The following is a 19,619-nucleotide window of genomic DNA, read 5'->3' as shown; positions in this document are numbered from 1 at the left end:
GAAACTACCACAAAAAAACTCATTCCTGACACAAAATAAACAATAAAGGTGGATGGAATTTCAGTTTTTAGAATGAACGAAAACTCTCTTCTCTCTTTTTTCTCAAAATTACTAATAAATACACCAAAATAAATGCCCCAAAAGTTCAGGAATGTAAATAAGCGTATCTCACTGTAAATATCCTACTTCTCAATAACTAAATCAGATATTTATTTTAATGTTTTATTTCACCTTTATTTAACCAGGTAAGCCAGTTGAGAACAAGTTCTCATTTACAACTGCGACCTGGCCAAGATAAAGCAAAGCAGTGCGATAAAAAACAACAACACAGAGTTACATATGGGGTAAAACAAAACATAAAGTCAGAAATACAACAGAAAATATCAAGTACTATGTAATAACTAATGTGTAACTGCTCAATAACCGGGGAACACTTGCAAAAAAAGTATATGCACTAACTGCATCTTCTGGCCTCATTCACCTGGCATGCTATTCACCATGAGTGATGAAATGTTGTGAATGAACAGAGAGTACCTATCAATACATGGCCATTGTCTTCAGGACCATTGACAAAGCACACTGAATAGTTGACCAGTCAGGGGGTTTCCAGAATAGTGTATGTGGCAGTACAACTCTGTCCTTACACAGCGGGCGAAGCCCTAACCAGGATCCTAAGGTAGGTGAAACTCTGAACTTCAGTTTTTATACTGTTATAACTCAACAATCAGTTGATCTTAGTCGCATGTGTGCGAATAGTGCTGATGCACTGTACACTGTGATGACACAACTTGATACAACGTAACACCCCGTTACAGCCTGATATTCATACAGATCAATCCTGCGTAAAATATGGGCTGAATTTAGATCTGTAGTTCTCAGTTATCTCTCTGAAACTTCCTTGCGCGCCTTTGACTCTCGTCAATACGGTAGGTTGGACTGTAGACGCGATGTAAATCTTGACGGAAGCAAGAGGCTTAAATAGTGTCTTTAAAGTCAAATGGCCCACAAAAACAAAGTATTTTAACGTATTGGACTGATTTGAACAATAACGTCGGAACAGGTCATCTGAAAAGTGCATTGATAGTCTTTATCTCGTTGTATCTCTTTGGCTAAAAATAGTCTGTCGCCAAATGTGTTTGAGAATGAATGGATTTGATTGGACAGAGCTTGCACTGACTCGCTAACTTTCGCAGCTGTCAACCACAGTTCAAGTTTAGGGGTAGATTGATGCATCTACGTTTATATATGCTTATTCTATTGCACTATCTATTATACAGCTCCCCACCCGGACGTCGTTTGTGGAATTATGAGTAGGCTACATTAGGAAACTAGCAATTTAACTATTACTACGAATTAAGCTTGCTTTAATAGCTAACTAACGGTTGTAGCTAGCCTATAACTCGACGTAGGACAGGTCATCAAGTTCTTCATGTGCTTTCTGTGAACTTTGTGAAGAGGACACAACGTTGCAGCAGTGGCTGACATATTGAACAAGATTCATTGTAACATTCCAATGTACAATAGAGGAGTCCTTGACACAAAGTTGCAACTAGCAAGCTTGTATGCATGATCTGGTAACATGTTAAAAATATCTCATTACCAAATTACATGGAGAAACAACAACTTGTTAACCTGATGAATAATATTTTAATATGCCAAAGAAAATTCAGTTGAAAATGTCTGGTTTGAAAATGTTTGTCTGAAGTATTACAACGACCTCTCCCCTCTCTACCCCAGGTGAGATACGTAGACCTAGCATAATGGCAGAGGCTGTGGCCAATGTTGCCCGGAGAGTCAATGCGACAGTGGAGGAGGAGAAAGATACTCTGGGTAAGTGAATTAAATCCTTTACATACAGTACCAGTCAAAAGTTTGGACACACCTACTCATTCCAGGGTTTTTCTTTATTTTTACTATTTTCTACATTGTAGAATAATAGTGAAGACATCAAAACGATGAAATAACACATATGGAATCATGTAGTAACCCAAAAAGGTGTTAAACAAATCTAAATATATTTTATATTTGAGATTCTTCAAGGTAGCCACCCTTTGCCTTGTACATAAGACAGAAAAGGAAGATACTATTCCCTATTGTCACGAGTGTCAGTGTAATGCGGTGGGTCGAAGTCAGGCGCAGGACACAGAACTCGAAGAAACGTACTTTACTGAGAAATGAGTAAAGAAATACAATACAGAAATCTCTCCACACAGGGAGGAACTAACCCGCTCACAAACGACACACGAAACGAAAACAACCACGCACAAAACACAATGGGAGCCACTGGGTTAAATAGGGAAGGAGTGATCACATAATGGGCAACAGGTGTGTGACAATCAGACAACAGGTGCAACATAGAAACAGAGAACTTAGATCGGCAGCAGCTAGTATTCCGGTGACGACGAACGCCGAAGCCTGCCCGAGCAAGGAGGAGGGGCAGCCTCGGCAGAATCCGTGACACCTATATACTACACTAGTTTTGAACAGGGCCCATAGGGTTTCTGGTTCCAAAGTAGTGCACTATAAAGGGAATAGGGTGTCATTTGGGATGCACTGTATGGAAAGAAATATGTTACTGGATATCTTAATTTTTTCAAGTGGAATTAAAAGCCATTTATAAGCATTTGGCCCACGGGTGGTTTTATTTGGCCCCCCAAGTGTTCTGAGCAAATGTTTTGTATAATTATAATTTTTAATTTTTTTGTAATGTGGAATTTTCATTTGTTGGACATAAAATACTTTAAAAATACCAGGAAATCAGCTCCAAGTGATTTAATTTAAGAAATCTGTTCCCAAGTATTCCCACGCATAATAGAGAGCCATCTGATCATATACAAATGTAAGCAAGGTTTGAAATGATCATGTTTGAATCAAACTTTATATCTGTTTGGGCTTCTTGCAGTACATTTGCAGTCTAAAAATGATTTCTAATTATGTTCCGGCCACCTGACCATCCACTCCAGGAAAAATAGTCTGGCGGCTGAATCTAGTTGATGATCCCTGATCTACAGGGACACTATATATACAAAAGTATATGGGACACCCCTTAAAATTAGTGGATTCGGCCATTTCAGCCACACCCGTTGCTGACAGGTTTATAAAATCGAGCACACAGCCATGCAATCTCCATAGACAAACATTGACATTACAATGGCCTTACTGAAGAGCTCAGTGACTTTCAACGTGGCACCATCAGCATGACAATGCCCCCGTGTACAAAGGAGGTCCATACAGAAATGGTTTGTCGAGATCAGTGTGGAAGAACTTGACTAGCCTGCACAGAGCCCTGACCTCAACCCCATTGAAAACCTTTGGGATGAATTGGAACGCCGACTGCGAGCCAGGCCTAATCGCCCAACATCAGTGCCCGACCTCACTAATGCTCTTGTGGCTGAATGGAAGCAAGTCCCCTCAGCAATGTTCCAACATCTAGTGGAAAGCCTTCCCAGAAGAGTGGAGGCTGTTATAGCAGCAAAGGGGGGGGACCAACTCCATATTAATACCCATGATTTTGGAATGAGATGTTCGATGAGCAGGTGTCCACATACCTTTGATCATGTAGTGTCTCTCCAGCATGTTGAGTCGTACTACTTCTGGCCAGCAGATGACAGTAAATGTGTTACCAAAAGTTCTACTTCCAGGATGATATTATGTTGTCCTCTCAGCCTGACTATGGCAATCAATTATATTGTCGTGAAGTTAATTGCATATTTGACATAAGAACCAGAGGGTTGCAGTAACGTTAGATTTGAACAATGATTGGAGGTATGACTGTAAAGTTTATATTGAAAATCCCCTCTTCAATATAACACTAATCTTCTTCAGCTCTAGGCCATGCTTTCTCATATGTGCATCCCAAATACCACCGTATTCCCTATGTAGTGCACTAGTTTTGAACAGAGCCCTATGGGCCTTGGTCAAAAGTAGTGCACTAAATAGGGAATAGGGTGCCATTTGGGATTCGATCATGGCCATTCCTAATTGTTCTCCTTTATGTCTTTAGATCTGTCGAACTGCAAACTGATAAGTTTCCCAGATGGCGTATTCAGGGTCCTCAACAGCGTTGCAGAGAAGATACACATCGTCACGTTGGCTGACAATGAGATGAAGGGAGTTACTGGCAAATTCTTCAAAACCTTCACTCAATTGAGAGGTAGCTATACATGCATACTTCCCCCCCTAACTAAACATGATTTAGTGGAGGGGCCTTTTACATAACACTATCACAAGTTATCAGATTGATAGCCTTAAAGCCTTTATCTTTAAGGTAGCATACGTCTTTGTAATAGCAGCCTAACACTAGCCTGGGGCCAGTATAGCAGCCTAACACTAGCTTGGTGGCCAGTATAGCAGCCTAACACTAGCCTGGGGCCAGTATAGCAGCCTAACACTAGCCTGGGGCCAGTATAGCAGCCTAACACTAGCCTGGGGCCAGTATAGCAGCCTACCACTAGCCTGGGGCCAGTATAGCAGCCTAACACTAGCTTGGGGCCAGTATAGCAGCCTAACACTAGCCTGGGGCCAGTATAGCAGCCTAACACTAGCTTGGTGGCCAGTATAGCAGCCTAACACTAGCCTGGGGCCAGTATAGCAGCCTAACACTAGCCTGGGGCCAGTATAGCAGCCTAACACTAGCCTGGAGCCAGTTAAGCAGCCTAACACTAGCCTGGGGCCAGTATAGCAGCCTAACACTAGCTTGGTGGCCAGTATAGTAGCCTAACACTAGCCTGGGGCCAGTATAGCAGCCTAACACTAGCCTGGGGCCAGTATAGCAGCCTAACACTAGCTTGGGGCCAGTATAGCAGCCTAACACTAGCCTGGGGCCAGTATAGCAGCCTAACACTAGCTTGGGGCCAGTATAGCAGCCTAACACTAGCCTGGGGCCAGTATAGCAGCCTAACACTAGCCTGGGGCCAGTATAGCAGCCTAACACTAGCCTGGGGCCAGTATAGCAGCCTAACACTAGCTTGGGGCCAGTATAGCAGCCTAACACTAGCCTGGGGCCAGTATAGCAGCCTAACACTAGCCTGGGGCCAGTATAGCAGCCTAACACTAGCCTGGGGCCAGTCTGTTTCGGCAAGAGCACAAACAGATCTGGGACCAGGCTAGCCTAATACACCAATATTCTACAAATGTTTGACTGAATGTGTTGAATCTGTGCAGGGAATATTCGGGTAAGTTAGCTAGTGATTTAGCAGTATTTTCCAATACCTTTTCAGAACTGGACTTGCACGGCAATGTGATCACTAAACTGCCAGACGTAGTTGGGGAGCTGGAGCATCTGACCAGCATCAACTTGGCCAACAACAAGTTGTCTGTCTTCCCTGAGAGACTGACGGAGATCCAGTCACTGGAAAGGATCAACCTGGAAGGGAATGATATCACTGGTAAGATGGAGTCAGTGCTGCATTCCCATTCTCTACCCTTCTTCCAAGGATTTAAATGCATTGGATTGGTGTTAGAATTGGCTGGAGGAAGTTAATACCATTGGATTGGTGTTCGAATTGGCTGGAGGAAGTTAATACCATTGGATTGGTGTTAGAATTGGCTGGAGGAAGTTAATACCATTGGATTGGTGTTAGAATTGGCTGGAGGACATTAATACCATTGGATTGGTGTTAGAATTGGCTGGAGGAAGTTAATACCATTGGATTGGTGTTAGAATTGGCTGGAGGAAGTTAATACCATTGGATTGGTGTTAGAATTGGCTGGAGGAAGTTAATACCATTGGATTGGTGTTCGAATTGGCTGTAGGGAGTTAATTGGCTGTACCGTTGTTTAATCCGTGAGAGAAAGTGAGCAAGTGCAGAGAAGTAGGAGAAGTGTGGAGAATCAGGAACCAGACTCTTTTGAACATTCATTGGCTCTTTCTCAATTGTCTAATAATGTGTCATCTCCTCATCTCTCCCACAGAACTCCCCATGGAAAAGTTGCAGGCCATGCCAGCTCTGAAGTGGATCAACTTGAAGTCAAATCCTTTGGACAACAACTTGTTAACTGCCATTCAGCAATTTCCTCAAACATTTGAAATTCAAACTACAACAGACAACTAGAAACATGTCTTCTTCTAAGATGGACATTCTATCCACACCCAGAGACAATGATGATTGCATGCTGTGCCTTCAGACTTTTTCAATAGTACAATTAATTGCTTTTGATTCTTCAGCGATTCGATTGTTTGGCCTCTATTTCATTACATTTTTCCATCCTGTTTGCTGCAGGGGAACTATCAACCTTGAGGCCTCTCCAGAACAGAACACGTGGGCCTACTGTAGTCGCTGCCATTGCTGAAAGTCCATTTGAGGTGGGCTCAGTTGAGAGATGACTAGATGTTGCTGTTTACACTTTACAGTAGCCTTTCCAGAGCACATCAAGAGCTACACCTAGTACATAGTCCTTATTAACAACGGGCCTCAGTGTTTTCATCACCAAAGGAATGGCAATTAGGTGCTACATATTTTTTATAGTCTTCAACCTATCAGCATAACTGGAGAGATGTGCTGTCTCTCCTTATGTAGAGGGAAATGAAATCAAGCAGTCTGAGTTTACTGTCAACACCCACGTTGTAGCTCACATGCCTCTGTGAATGGACTTACTTTACTCATTTAGAAAACACTGAATAAATATTTTGATTCCAAATTTTATTTCATCAGCTCCTTGGATTAATTTGCTTGCTAAATGTAGTCTATATAGTTTGGTTGATCGTTACAGTACCCATTGTGTGTGAATTTTAAAAATGATTAAATTATCTATTTTCAGAGCATGAAGACCAGGTTATTATCTGTTTTCAGAGCATGAATACCAGGTTATTATCTGTTTTCAGAGCATGAAGACTAGGTTATTATCTGTTTTCAGAGCATGAAGACTAGGTTATTATCTGTTTTCAGAGCATGAAGACCAGGTTATTATCTGTTTTCAGAGCATGAAGACCAGGTTATTATCTGTTTTCAGAGCATGAAGACTAGGTTATTATCTGTTTTCAGAGCATGAAGACCAGGTTATTATCTGTTTTCAGAGCATGAAGACCAGGTTATTATCTGTTTTCAGAGCATGAAGACCAGGTTATTATCTGTTTTCAGAGCATGAAGACCAGGTTATTATCTGTTTTCAGAGCATGAAGACTAGATTATTATCATGAATATAGATCCAAAAGATAAAGTGAATGATATCATGTATTTTATTTGCATTTACAATCTGTAAGATTGCCCTAAGGCACCATAGATCTCTGGTCAAAAGCAGTGCACTATTTAGGAAATAGGGTGCCATTTGGGACGTACACAGGTGGTGAAAGGTCACGCCATGGGCATAACACTTAAGCATGGTCTTAATTGGCCTATCTCTAACTACCAGTCAGCTCCATCTGTTTTAGTTTGAATGAAAAGGTACTCAAAAGCCCTGACATTTGCACCAGCTAATGCTATTATATTGTATCTCTACTACATTGTGGAGGAAACTGGGCATCCAAACACACTTACCAAGCGAGGACAAGTAATGTGTTGTATTTTGAACAGCCTCTGATCTTGTTGTCTTATACAGTAGTAGGGATCAGGGACTTACAAGGAAGCAGTAGGACTATGGAGCAAAGAGATTAGGTTAGACTACCAAGGGCCAATTATAGCTTTCTCAAGAGTCTACATTCACCCATGTACTGGGCTATATTTAACTGTGCAGTTATTGTAACGTTGAAGGTAGTTCCTTGTTCACATACTAACACAGAGCCTTATAGGATTGCCCCCCCCCCCCCACACACACACACACACTTCTGTTGTCTCACACACACACACACACACACACACAGATCAAGCCTGACGTCACCAAGCCCTGCGTTTCCATTGCCTTAAGAGGTGTGCACGCCTCCTACGCATACTCCCTCACTCTCCAACCTACGGTCTTAACCTGCTAGTTAACCTGTATTAGGAGGAGATGGGCTTCCCATTGTCTACTCCTACAGGTAACACACCAACTAGCAGCAGTACCAGGAAGCAGACTGGACAAAATAAAGCAGTAGACATGAGCTTCACCATCGAGGAGCGGGGCAAGCCCAACACACTGGACTACAGGGTGTTCTTCAGTGAGTGACCAGCTCTTTCAATACATCAACGTATAGTTTGGTATATATATATATATATATATATATATATATATATATATATATATATATACGAAGCTAAAGAATTAGACTGTAGCTGTGTCTAGCTTGGCGTGTGATGAACTAAGCTTTAGTGGTTGTAGCTATACAGCTTGACATGTACAGACTACAGTGTGGCTCTCATGCTACAATATAGGTATCTACAGTGTGTCAGTATGTGAGGTGATGAGTTCCATGTTGGCGTTAAGTCCCCCCACATTACTGTTAATTAATAATCAGGTGGTTTGAAGTTACCAGAATGTATTAGTACAGTAGTATGTTTCTGATATACTGTGCATTCATCACTGTCTCTCTACACAGGAAATACTGATGGAAAATACGTCTCTCCATTCCATGACATACCAATTTATGCAGATGAAGCTCAGGTATTCTTGTTGGTGTGTGTGTGTGTGTGTGTTTGTGTGTGTGTGTGTGTGTGTGATTAACCACAAATCATTGTTTAATTTTGTTTTTCAATAGAAATGTGCTATCTGAAACAATTGTGTTAACTTTGACTATTTCCTCCAACAGAACATATTTCATGCTGTTGTTGAGTTAACTCAGACTATTTCCTCCAGCAGAACATCTTCCATGCTGTTGTTGAGTTAACTCAGACTATTTCCTCTAGCAGAACATCTTCCATGCTGTTGTTGAGTTAACTCAGACTATTTCCTCCAGCAGAACATCTTCCATGCTGTTGTTGAGTTAACTATTTCCTCCAACAGAACATCTTCCATGCTGTTGTTGAGTTAACTCAGACTATTTCCTCCAGCAGAACATCTTCCATGCTGTTGTTGAGTTAACTCAGACTATTTCCTCCAGCAGAACATCTTCCATGCTGTTGTTGAGTTAACTCAGAGTATTTCCTCCAGCAGAACATCTTCCATGCTGTTGTTGAGTTAACTCAGACTATTTCCTCCAACAGAACATCTTCCATGCTGTTGTTGAGGTGCCCAGATGGACCAATGCAAAGATGGAGGTTTGTTTCAATACTTGCCTTGAGGTCGTATGATCCTTTGTTAGCTCAATGTATGTTAAAAAGTCATCAGTCACTTAATATTTCCATTCATTGTTTCATGTTAATGATGTATTATTGCCCTCAGATTGCCACCAAAGACCCTCTAAATCCATTGAAGCAAGATATCAAAAAGGGGAACCTTCGTTATGTGGCCAACGTGTTTCCACACAAAGGATACATCTGGAATTATGGAGCCATCCCCCAGGTGCGTTAACCAGTGGTGTACAGCAGTAGTGCCTTGTAGCTCAGTCGGTAGAGCATGGCGCTTGCAACGCCAGGGTTTTGGGTTCGTTTCCCACGGGGGGCCTAGTATGAAAAATGTATGCACTCACTAACTGTAAGTCGCTCTGGATAAGAGCGTCTGCTAAATGACTAAAATGTAAAATGTACGGCCTACAGCCTCCCTAGAATGGAAACAGCTTGGGGAAATGTATTGAAAGTTGATCAAATTACAGTATAAAAGAAAACACTAATTTGCCCGTCCTTATCAGTACCTTTGTAGCGTGAGATTTGCCTATGAATGATTTCTGAAGCATCTATAGGGTTTATGAATGCTTTTATAACGCCTTTATAAGTTGCAGTTAATTCAATCACTGTTCTCTCAATCCTCTCATCTTTATTTACTGTCAGACATGGGAGGACCCAGGCCACAAAGACAGAGATACAGGATGCTGTGGTGACAATGACCCTATTGACATCTGTGACATAGGATACAAGGTACTGGGCTACAGCTTTATTGAATGGAGTCTGTTTTTATTCAGTGTGTGTTTTTTTTTTACTTGTCAAAGTAACACGCTTGTGTGAATGTACTGTCTTAATTCATAGTCTTCTCATTTAATGTTGTCAATCTCTCTCTCTTTCTCCTCTCTCTCTCTCTCTCTCTCTCTCTCTCTCTCTCTCTCTCTCTTCTTCATTTCCCTCTCTTTGTGATTTTGAGGTGTGCTCTCGTGGAGAGGTGATCAAAGTCAAGGTGTTGGGCACTCTGGCTCTGATCGACGAAGGAGAAACAGACTGGAAAGTCATCGTCATCAACATGGAGGATCCAGAGGCCACCAACTTTAACAGTACGAGGAGGACATCTAATACGTATTCATAATATATGGGATTTATATATTGATTTCTTTTTAGGCCCTTCAGTAGACTAGCATCCTGTCCATGGGGTGAATTTATACGCTACAGAAACAGGAGCAGGTGTCAGTATGTAGTGAGTTGATGGGTCATTCTGGCTTGGACAAGGCTACTTGCTTTCTTCCAGAGACCTTAAGACACTGACGGAACGTCTGTCTGATATTTGATCAGCAGTTACACAGTAGTGGGTGTTTAAATGTGTTTGTGGCTAACAATGAAATGCAAAATCTTTCGTGTGATCAATGCAGATATTGATGACGTAAGAAGACTCAAGCCTGGGTATCTGGAAGCTACGTTTGAGTGGTTCAAAAAATATAAAGTTCCTGATGGAAAACCCGAGAACCAGTTTGCATTTAACGGAGAGTTCAAGGACCGGGTAAAAATACAGTTTTCACCTGTTTTTACTGACAGTAGGCCTACAACAGCAATGCCCAATGACAATAACAAGACATTTATATTGATGTCAGTTACTATTTGATTCTTCCTCTAAATCAGGGATGTCAAACATATGGCCCGCAGGCCGAAGGGGGTCAAATCCGGCCCGCGAGGGGGTCCAATCCGGCTCGCGAGGGGGTCCAATCCAGCCCGCGAGGGGGTTCAATCCGGCCCCCGCGAGGGGGTCCAATCCGGCCCACGGGTGGTTTGAGTAAAAGAAACGTGTGTAGGAAAACGAACTCAATATACTTTAAAATGACTAAAAACAAATAGAAACTGTGTAGAAATGATAATGGACCTACATTCATACAGTTTCTTGACTGTGTCCAGCTCGCTAATAATCACCTAAATGAAAGCTAGACAGTCAGGGAGCATAGAACATTCCCTAAACCATGGTTAGAGGACTATTTGTAGCAAATTTTGACGCCGTGGAAATATAACCAATTTTCAGTGCGGCCCACCGGACCTCGTTGAAGACCGAATGCGGCCCCCTGGGAAAGAAATGCGTTTGACACCCCTGCTCTAAATCATTCATAGGACAGGGTATTTGTAAACTCAATCACACATAACAGAATAAAACAGTGTATTACAGTGTAAGTACACATTGTTACTCTTTTTTATTGAAATATGGAACATACCAAGGGTGGAACTCTATTCCCTATATAGTGCACTACTTTTGATGGGCCCTGGTCAAAAGAAGTGCACTATAAAGGGACTAAGGGGCCATTTGGGACGCAGCCTACTTTCTACTCAGTACAGAGAGTAGTATAGTGGAGGTGTATGCAGTTTTTAAATAATAATTTGACATTATTTTTTCCAGGACTTTGCTCTTAAGACAGTCAAGGAAACTCATGAGTTTTGGAAGGCGCTGATCTCCAAAAAGACCAATGCTGGAGATCTGAACTGGTGAGACTGAGATATAGATTCACAATCTCCGTGTAATATGACCATCTGTTCAATGGGCTGTCATTGATGCTGATAACGATAAAGCAAAAGGAGCCATTTTAGTTCAGTCAATGACTTTTTTTTTTTTTTTTTACAGAGGCATCGTTTTTATTCTCAGCTGAAACAGTTCTGTTTGTGTTTTTCTCCCATTTCCTGTTTCTCGGAACACTGATCCAGTACAAACACCAGTGTCGCAGATAGTCCGTTCTGCTGTTCCACTACTGATGCTAAGGCTGTTGTTGATGCCGTGAGTTCCTTTCACTTATCATACTATTTTGTTTATCATACTAAAACAGCCTAGCTGCAATATTCATGTGTGCTTGATAGATAATATAGATAATAATGATATTTTTACATTTACATTTTACATTGTATTGTAGGCAGGTGCTTTTGGCCCTGAAGACCCTATTCCCAGTGCAGGTGTGTATTTATTTTGTTCATTAATTCCATTGGTATGTGCTTTGACGTTAAATTAATCTTATTTTAATTCAATACACCTGCGATTTATTTACTATCTATATTCAACTTTGTTGGATTTCACACTTACAATGGAACATTTTCTACTTATTTTCTCAGTTGACAAATGGTTCTACGTCTAAGTTAACTGACCCAGAAAGAAGAGCCTTCAGATTGGACCAAAATGCTTTCTCACCTGAACAGAAGAATATACTTGAAAATTACAGAAAACATTTTTAGTATAATTACAGTTTCCCATTTTTAGTATAAATTGTGATTGATGCTTATCATCTTAACATGACAAGTACTCAACCCAAGTAAGCCTGCTCATTATGTTTATTATGTTTCCCAGGTACAAATAGACATTTGTAATAATATGACCTTTATAGTCTGTCTAAACCTATACACTTTACTGTGTCTTGCATCATGTTGTTTGATACTGAAACCTGAAAATGGTCATAAATCTGAAAATAAATACCATCACCACACCCCCCTCCTCCTGTTCTGAGCATGGTCTTTACTGGTATCTCGTGGTCATGTATCATAATGCAAGCCTTATAACAGACATAAGAAAAGCAGTTTAAACAGGTGTGTTGAATGTAAAGAATAGAAATGCCCAGTCAAAACTGTTCGCTGCTCTGGCACCCCAATGGTGGAACAAGCTCCCTCACGACGCCAGGACAGCGGAGTCACTCACCACCTTCCGGAGACATTTGAAACCCCACCTCTTTAAGGAATACCTGGGGTAGGATAAAGTAATCATTCTATACCCCCCCCCCCCCCCCCCCTCTAAAAAAAAATATATATATATTGTAAAGTGGTTATCCCACTGGTTATAGGGTGAATGCACCTATTTGTAAGTCGCTCTGGATAAGAGCGTCTGCTAAATGACGTAAATGTAAATGTAAATGGTTTCTCTAAAGTTGACTCTTACAAGCAATCACAGCATGAAAAGAACTGCCGAAGAATCACTCATCCAAGACTCCTCCACTGCCAAGAGGAAAAGATGGGCGCTACTAGATGAAACGTCTATATATAATGCTTATAATATATGCAGAGGATTTGAGGTATTTTATGGGAAAGGTAGGTGAAAGGTGAGCGTCATAATCCTGTTACAGTAAGCTCCCACACAGCAGGCGGCGCTAGTGCGCCACTAGGATGGTTAGGTAGTTCCCCAAGTCACGTCGAAGAACAATACAATCAGCTGTTCGTTTATCGAATCCGCTAAAAAAAAAATCTACACAAAGCTGTCATTGTCGACAGGGAGAGGTAAGATTTGGCAGCTTTATTCAAAAATATTCAGTCTTTTATATAGTTACATAACGTTACTTGTGTTCCGTCATACCTTTACTTCGAAATAGAGAGCTGTCTGTCTGTGAGTCCTTAGTCCACATGAGCCCAGGGTTTTAGCTAAGCTGATAGCCACGTAGCCGAGCTAGCTAGCTAGCTAACAGCTGGTGCTAACTAGCATGCTAGGATAAGAAAATACTTGTATTTTTGTTGACAAACCTAAAGCTGGCTAGCAGCAGTAACAAGTGCATTTGCTTATGTAAAGAGAGCCTGTAGCTATCCATATAGTCATGATGCACTGTCAAAATGCTGCTGATCCAGTGAGACAAGTTGATCCCGTCTGGACAAGTTGTCAGTGTGTTTGCTAGCTAGCTAGCTAGCTAACTTCCCGATTGTCTTCTTCCTTAGGCAAAGACCACTGAAATGTCATTCCTCTTTGATTGGATCTACAGAGGCTTTAGTGGTGTGCTACAGTTTTTAGGTAATCTCAGACTTGACTTCAAATGTATTGTCAGTATAACTGCATGTCACAATGAGTGGTGTGTGTTTCCAACTCAAACGTTACATTATCAATGTACTTTCCCAGGGTTGTACAAAAAGTCTGGGAAGCTGGTTTTCCTGGGGTTGGATAATGCTGGTAAAACGACCCTTCTGCATATGCTGAAAGATGACAGACTTGGACAGCATGTGCCCACGTTGCATCCAAGTAAGCAGCATCATTTCTAAGTATATTATTGGGTTGTTTTAAGTTCAGTAAATGGAGTGAACACAATGTCAGTGATTTTAAATGTGTTTTGTTTCTCCTTGAAGCATCGGAAGAGTTGACAATAGCTGGAATGACATTCACCACGTTTGATCTGGGCGGTCACGTACAAGGTAAGACTTAGGCCTAACTAAGTTGGCCACTGCGTCTTTCTAGGGTTTGGTCAGCATCTTGAGACATTACATTGTCTTTCTAGGGTTTGGTCAGCATCTTGACACATTACATAATGTGCTACATCTTCTGTCTCTTTCACAGCTAGAAGAGTTTGGAAGAACTATCTGCCGGCTATCAATGGAGTTGTCTTTCTGGTTGACTGTGCTGATCATGACCGCCTTACAGAATCCAAGATCGAACTTGATGTAAGTCACTTCCATTGCGCACAATGGGCCTCATTTACCAACATATTCATTGTGAAAAATGCATACACAAAACCCACACAGTGAGGCAGCAATCAATGCAGGTTAGTCCAGGACACACAACAATCATTCTCACTGTCCCATCTCTGTCTCATTACTGAACCTCTTTCCCCTGTGTGTGTGTGTGTGTGTGTGTGTGTTCAGGCTCTGTTAGCAGATGAGACCATCCTCTCTGTGCCCGTGCTGGTCCTGGGGAACAAAATAGACCGTCCTGAAGCCATCAGTGAGGGGGGACTGAGAGAGGCGTTCGCTCTCGACGGTCAATGCACTGGAAAGGTAAGCATCATAGAGATAGACATGGCCTATGGGATTTGTATATATGGTTCATCGTTATATTTTTTCTTAAAGGCCATTTCAGATGAGTGTATAACACAACTACCGTGTGTGTCTGAATTATATGTGTGTGGGACAGTATTCATGTTCTTTAGTATTCATGTTACAAGCGCCGTGCTCAGCTGGTAGAGCACGGCGCTTGTAACGCCAAGGTAGTGGGTTCGATCCCCGGGACCACCCATAAAATTTAAAAAAAAATAATGTATGCACGGATGACTGTAGGTCGCTTTGGATAAAAGCGTCTGCTAAATGGCATATTATATTATATTATAGGTATGTGGTAGAAAATGATAGTGGAACTCCAGTATATTTTCACCTCATTAAACACCTGATTTACTTAACAAAATGCACATCTCAATAGGTGGTCCAGGTATGTTATGACATGGCACAAGTGTGTGTACATTACTGTATTTATACTTGGGATAATGTTTTTCAACAGGAAAAGTAAAAAAATAAATAGCTGGAGTGGTCTTTAACCGCTGACCTTGTGTTCTTCTCCCAGAGTAATGTGTCATTGAAGGATCTGCAGGTACGACCTCTGGAGATCTTCATGTGCAGTGTCCTGAAGAAGCAGGGCTATGGAGATGGCTTCAGGTGGCTGTCACAATACATCGACTGACATCTAGGCAGCGGTTCTTTTACTAAACGGGACTCCCATCTTTCTGGGGGAATGAAGAAGAAAAGCTATACAAGGAAATGTCCCTTATCTTCCAACCCCCCTGTGGAAAGATCTGAAGCTCCCAATGGTCAATAATCAGCTTTCTGATTGAGTCAATTTCAGCATTAATTGGTCAGTTTGAAAGGTTTCTATCTATGCAAACTTTTAAAAGTGGTTCATTGGTCACAAGATTCAAGATCGGTTTGCGTTTAATATTAGTCCATTAATTAAGTGTAATGTCAACCCATTCTCTGGCATGTAATTAGAGTATCCAATTATATCCAACGGATTTGATCATATCTGCAATTCAAGCTGCAGTATACGGCAGATGATATGTAAGAATGTTAAAACTTTATAAGTTATACTGTGAACTTTTTAATTATTTCTGAAAAATGATGGACCAAGTAGTTGTAAATGGAATAGATTATAAGGATATTTGTGTGACTGATTTATAAGGATATTTATGTGAATGGTGGTGGTACAATGCTTGTTGCTTGTACATAGCACTCCTACCTAGAATAAGATGTCATATCACTAAGAGGACATGAAAGACAATAGATAGACTGAGCATGATTATTCCCCCAGACCAAGTTCCAATGCACCGAATAGAGCGGTGCAAATGTTGTCTGAAGTTTAGGGGCTGGGGTCCATTTGACCTGATTCTGTTTAGATACATGGGTTGCGTCCCAAATGGCAGTAATATTCACTATATATATATATAGTGCACTACTTTGTGTGCCAACTTCAGAGAACCCATACTTTCTGTGCGTCCCGGTCAAAAGTAGTGCACTAAATAGGGAATAGGGTGGCGTTTGGGGTTTGCATCCATGGGGGTTTTGAGATCAATTGTAATTGTCCGTGCAGCTATTGCCTTCAATGCACTCAGCCAAAGACGTATGCAAACTATTTTTGCAAGTGACTTTGGGATGTTTACAGATAATAGACCTGGAGGGGGTTATAGTGGCGATGTAATGTTCATCCTACTACCGTTCAACGAATGAATGGCTATAGTGGCGTGATATGCAGGTACATTGTAACAGGCCAGAACAAGAGACCGCCATTGCCATCATTCCAATGGTATGCAGCAGCAATAAAGCGGAATGACCATCAGTGGCCACTGCAATGCTAATCTTAACAAAAGGCTATGCTACTCTACTAACACAGCTCTGGCAGAGGTGTCGTTGGAAAAATATATATATAAATTGGGTCCCTATTCAATCAGGTCTGGGTTAAAAATAGATAAATTGGACCCTATTCGGTCTGGTTTTAAAATAAATCCCACTTGCATGCTTGGAGTGACGTACTACTCAAGGAAACACCAGATAGCCTGGGCACCAGTTTGAATAGGGCCCTTGGTCTTTGCCTGGTCCTGGTCGCAGACCTGGGTCATGTTCATTAGGCACCAAACGGATGAAAACGGACTGAAACGGGGAAGGACTTGGACAATGGAAACACTTATTTTCATTTTCAGTTGCAAAATGTTTTTAAATGTTTTCCGTTGCGGGCCCTAAAATGAACACGTCCCAGATATTTCTAGGCCTACTAGTAAATCTTCTCTGTCATTCTAAGCCTCTGTCATTTGCAACATTTCTTATTATTTTGATGTCGGGGTCTATTTAATTCAATCTGAAATGGCCGTCACTGACATATTTTAGTTGTTCGTTTATTTATCATCAGAATGAACTAATGGGAACAGGTACTTCCTGCCATGTAGGCTAATACTGCCTTATAGTTTAAATAGAGGGGAGAGTTTCAGCAGTTTGATTCAGCCTTTTGTTGATCTAATTGTCACGTTTCCTGTCTGCTGTGTAGGTCATTGTAGAAATGATTTATAATGTCCATGGTGTGAAGTATTGGCTGTGTGATTCAGACAAGTCTATGGTTGAAATGCTGCTGGTACTTCTTGACTATCTGTACAATGATATGAGAGTACACCTGTAGCTCTGAATCTCTGGGAATAACAGCCTTTGTATCAGCCAGTGTTGGGCTCAGTTCCATTTCAATTCATAAACTAAACTGATATTCCAATTTCTCTCAGAGCTTTTTAATGAGGAAAAATTGAATTGGAATTTCAGTTTCCTACCTGAATTGAGATGGAACTGACCCCAATGCTAAATATCAGTATTTAACTATTGAGTATCATTAACGTTTCTGTATTCATTGTAAATAATGTAAGATGGTCTCTTTCTTTGTACAATTCATGTCCTTGGGCTGACAACACACGCAGGGTGTATCCCAAATAGCACCCTATTCCCTATATAGTGCACTGCTTTTGACCAAAGCCCTATTAGCCCTGGTCAAATGTAGTGCACTATATAAGGAATAGGCTGTCATTTGGCACGCAGACATTATTACTGGAGGTATTTATGATAACTCCGATCGTTTTAATGTGAGAAATTCCATAAATATTTTTAACAATCAATCCTCAGTTGTCATGTTTTGTTGTAGGGCTGTAGATGTATAATCCAGGCACTTGTCATCTCCCGTCTGGATTACTGCAACTTGCTGTTGGCTGGGCTCCCTGCCTGTGCCATTAAACCCCTACAACTTATCCAGAACGCTGCAGCCCGTCTGGTGTTCAACCTTCCCAAGTTCTCTCACGTCACCCCGCTCCTCCGCACACTCCACTGGCTTCCAGTTGAGGCTTGCATCTACTACAAGACCATGGTGCTTGCCTACGGAGCTGTGAGGGGAACGGCACCTCCTTACCTTCAGGCTCTGATCAGACCCTACACCCAAACAAGGGCACTACGTTCATCCACCTCTGGCCTGCTAGCTCCCCTACCTCTACAGAAGCACAGTTCCCGCTCAGCCCAGTCAAAGCTATTTGCTGCTCTGGCGCCCCAATGGTGGAACAAGCTCCCCCACGACGCCAGGACAGCGGAGTCACTGACCACCTTCCGGAGACACTTGAAACCCCACCTCTTTAAGGAATACCTGGAATAGTACACTGCTCACAAAAATAAAGGGAACACAAATAACACATCCTAGATCTGAATGAATGAAATAATCTTATTAAATACTTTTTTCTTTACATAGTTGAATGTGCTGACAACAAAATCACACAAAAATTATCAATGGAAATCTAATTTATCAACCCATGGAGGTCTGGATTTGGATTCACACTCAAAATTAAAGTGGAAAACCACACTACAGGCTGATCCAACTTTGATGTAATGTCCTTAAAACAAGTCAAAATGAGGCTCAGTAGTGTGTGTGGCCTCCACGTGCCTGTATGACCTCCCTACAATGCCTGGGCATGCTCCTGATGAGGTGGCGGATGGTCTCCTGAGGGATCTCCTCCCAGACCTGGACTAAAGCATCCGCCAACTCCTGGACAGTCTGTGGTGCAACGTGGCGTTGGTGGATGGAGCGAGACATGATGTCCCAGATGTGCTCAATTGGATTCAGGTCTGGGGAACGGGCGGGCCAGTCCATAGCATCAATGCCTTCCTCTTGCAGGAACTGCTGACACACTCCAGCCACATGAGGTCTAGCATTGTCTTGCATTAGGAGGAACCCAGGGCCAACCGCACCAGCATATGGTCTCACAAGGGGTCTGAGGATCTCATCTCGGTACCTAATGGCAGTCAGGCAACCTCTGGCGAGCACATGGAGGGCTGTGCGGCCCCCCAAAGAAATGCCACCCCACATCATGACTGACCCACCGCCAAACCGGTCATGCTGGAGGATGTTGCAGGCAGCAGAACATTCTCCACTGCGTCTCCAGACTCTGTCACGTCTGTCACATGTGCTCAGTGTGAACCTGCTTTCATCTGTGAAGAGCACAGGGCGCCAGTGGCGAATTTGCCAATCTTGGTGTTCTCTGGCAAATGCCAAATGTCCTGCACGGTGTTGGGCTGTAAGCACAACCCCCACCTGTGGATGTCGGGCCCTCATACCACCCTCATGGAGTCTGTTTCTGACCGTTTGAGCAGACACATGCACATTTGTGGCCTGCTGGAGGTCATTTTGCAGGGCTCTGGCAGTGCTCCTCCTGCTCCTCCTTGCACAAAGGCGGAGGTAGCGGTCCTGCTGCTGGGTTGTTG

The 19,619-nt window shown here is 42.1% G+C and overlaps 4 protein-coding genes across 6 annotated transcripts in view; 3 read left to right on the top strand and 1 right to left on the bottom strand.

Annotated features, from left to right (window-relative positions):
- Window positions 1–19,619, bottom strand: part of pald1a (phosphatase domain containing paladin 1a) — a 333,284-nt gene that overhangs the window by 229,342 nt on the left and 84,323 nt on the right. The window lies entirely within an intron of this gene.
- Window positions 907–6,644, top strand: LOC311111088 (leucine-rich repeat-containing protein 20-like). 3 transcript variants are annotated; one of them, XM_084189088.1, is made up of 5 exons: window positions 907–926; window positions 1,738–1,830; window positions 4,004–4,153; window positions 5,220–5,387; window positions 5,914–6,644. In XM_084189088.1, exons 2-5 carry the CDS (start codon window positions 1,761–1,763, stop codon window positions 6,051–6,053), a joined length of 528 nt encoding a protein of 175 aa, XP_084045214.1. In that variant the 5' UTR covers window positions 907–926; window positions 1,738–1,760; the 3' UTR covers window positions 6,054–6,644. The 3 variants fall into 3 exon arrangements, with proteins under 3 accessions (XP_084045214.1, XP_084045212.1, XP_084045213.1); XM_084189086.1 differs by having other exon boundaries at window positions 911–1,574; XM_084189087.1 differs by lacking the exon at window positions 907–926 and adding an exon at window positions 961–1,072 and having other exon boundaries at window positions 5,914–6,445.
- On the top strand, window positions 7,996–12,253 carry LOC311111091 (inorganic pyrophosphatase-like; the record flags this gene model as incomplete). Its single annotated transcript, XM_084189092.1, has 11 exons — window positions 7,996–8,071; window positions 8,450–8,514; window positions 9,054–9,107; window positions 9,232–9,351; window positions 9,777–9,863; window positions 10,084–10,210; window positions 10,523–10,650; window positions 11,530–11,615; window positions 11,832–11,901; window positions 12,035–12,074; window positions 12,231–12,253. Exons 1-11 carry the CDS (start codon window positions 8,011–8,013, stop codon window positions 12,251–12,253), a joined length of 861 nt encoding a protein of 286 aa, XP_084045218.1. The 5' UTR covers window positions 7,996–8,010.
- On the top strand, window positions 13,298–17,992 carry LOC311111087 (small COPII coat GTPase SAR1B-like). The gene is made up of 7 exons (XM_084189085.1): window positions 13,298–13,379; window positions 13,809–13,881; window positions 13,987–14,106; window positions 14,211–14,276; window positions 14,419–14,522; window positions 14,724–14,855; window positions 15,415–17,992. Exons 2-7 carry the CDS (start codon window positions 13,824–13,826, stop codon window positions 15,529–15,531), a joined length of 597 nt encoding a protein of 198 aa, XP_084045211.1. The 5' UTR covers window positions 13,298–13,379; window positions 13,809–13,823; the 3' UTR covers window positions 15,532–17,992.

Source organism: Coregonus lavaretus, assembly GCF_964263955.1.
Source record: "Coregonus lavaretus genome assembly, contig: SUPER_36_unloc_1, whole genome shotgun sequence".
Taxonomy (NCBI): Eukaryota; Metazoa; Chordata; class Actinopteri; order Salmoniformes; family Salmonidae; genus Coregonus; species Coregonus lavaretus.
This window is presented reverse-complemented; position numbering and strand designations above follow the sequence as displayed.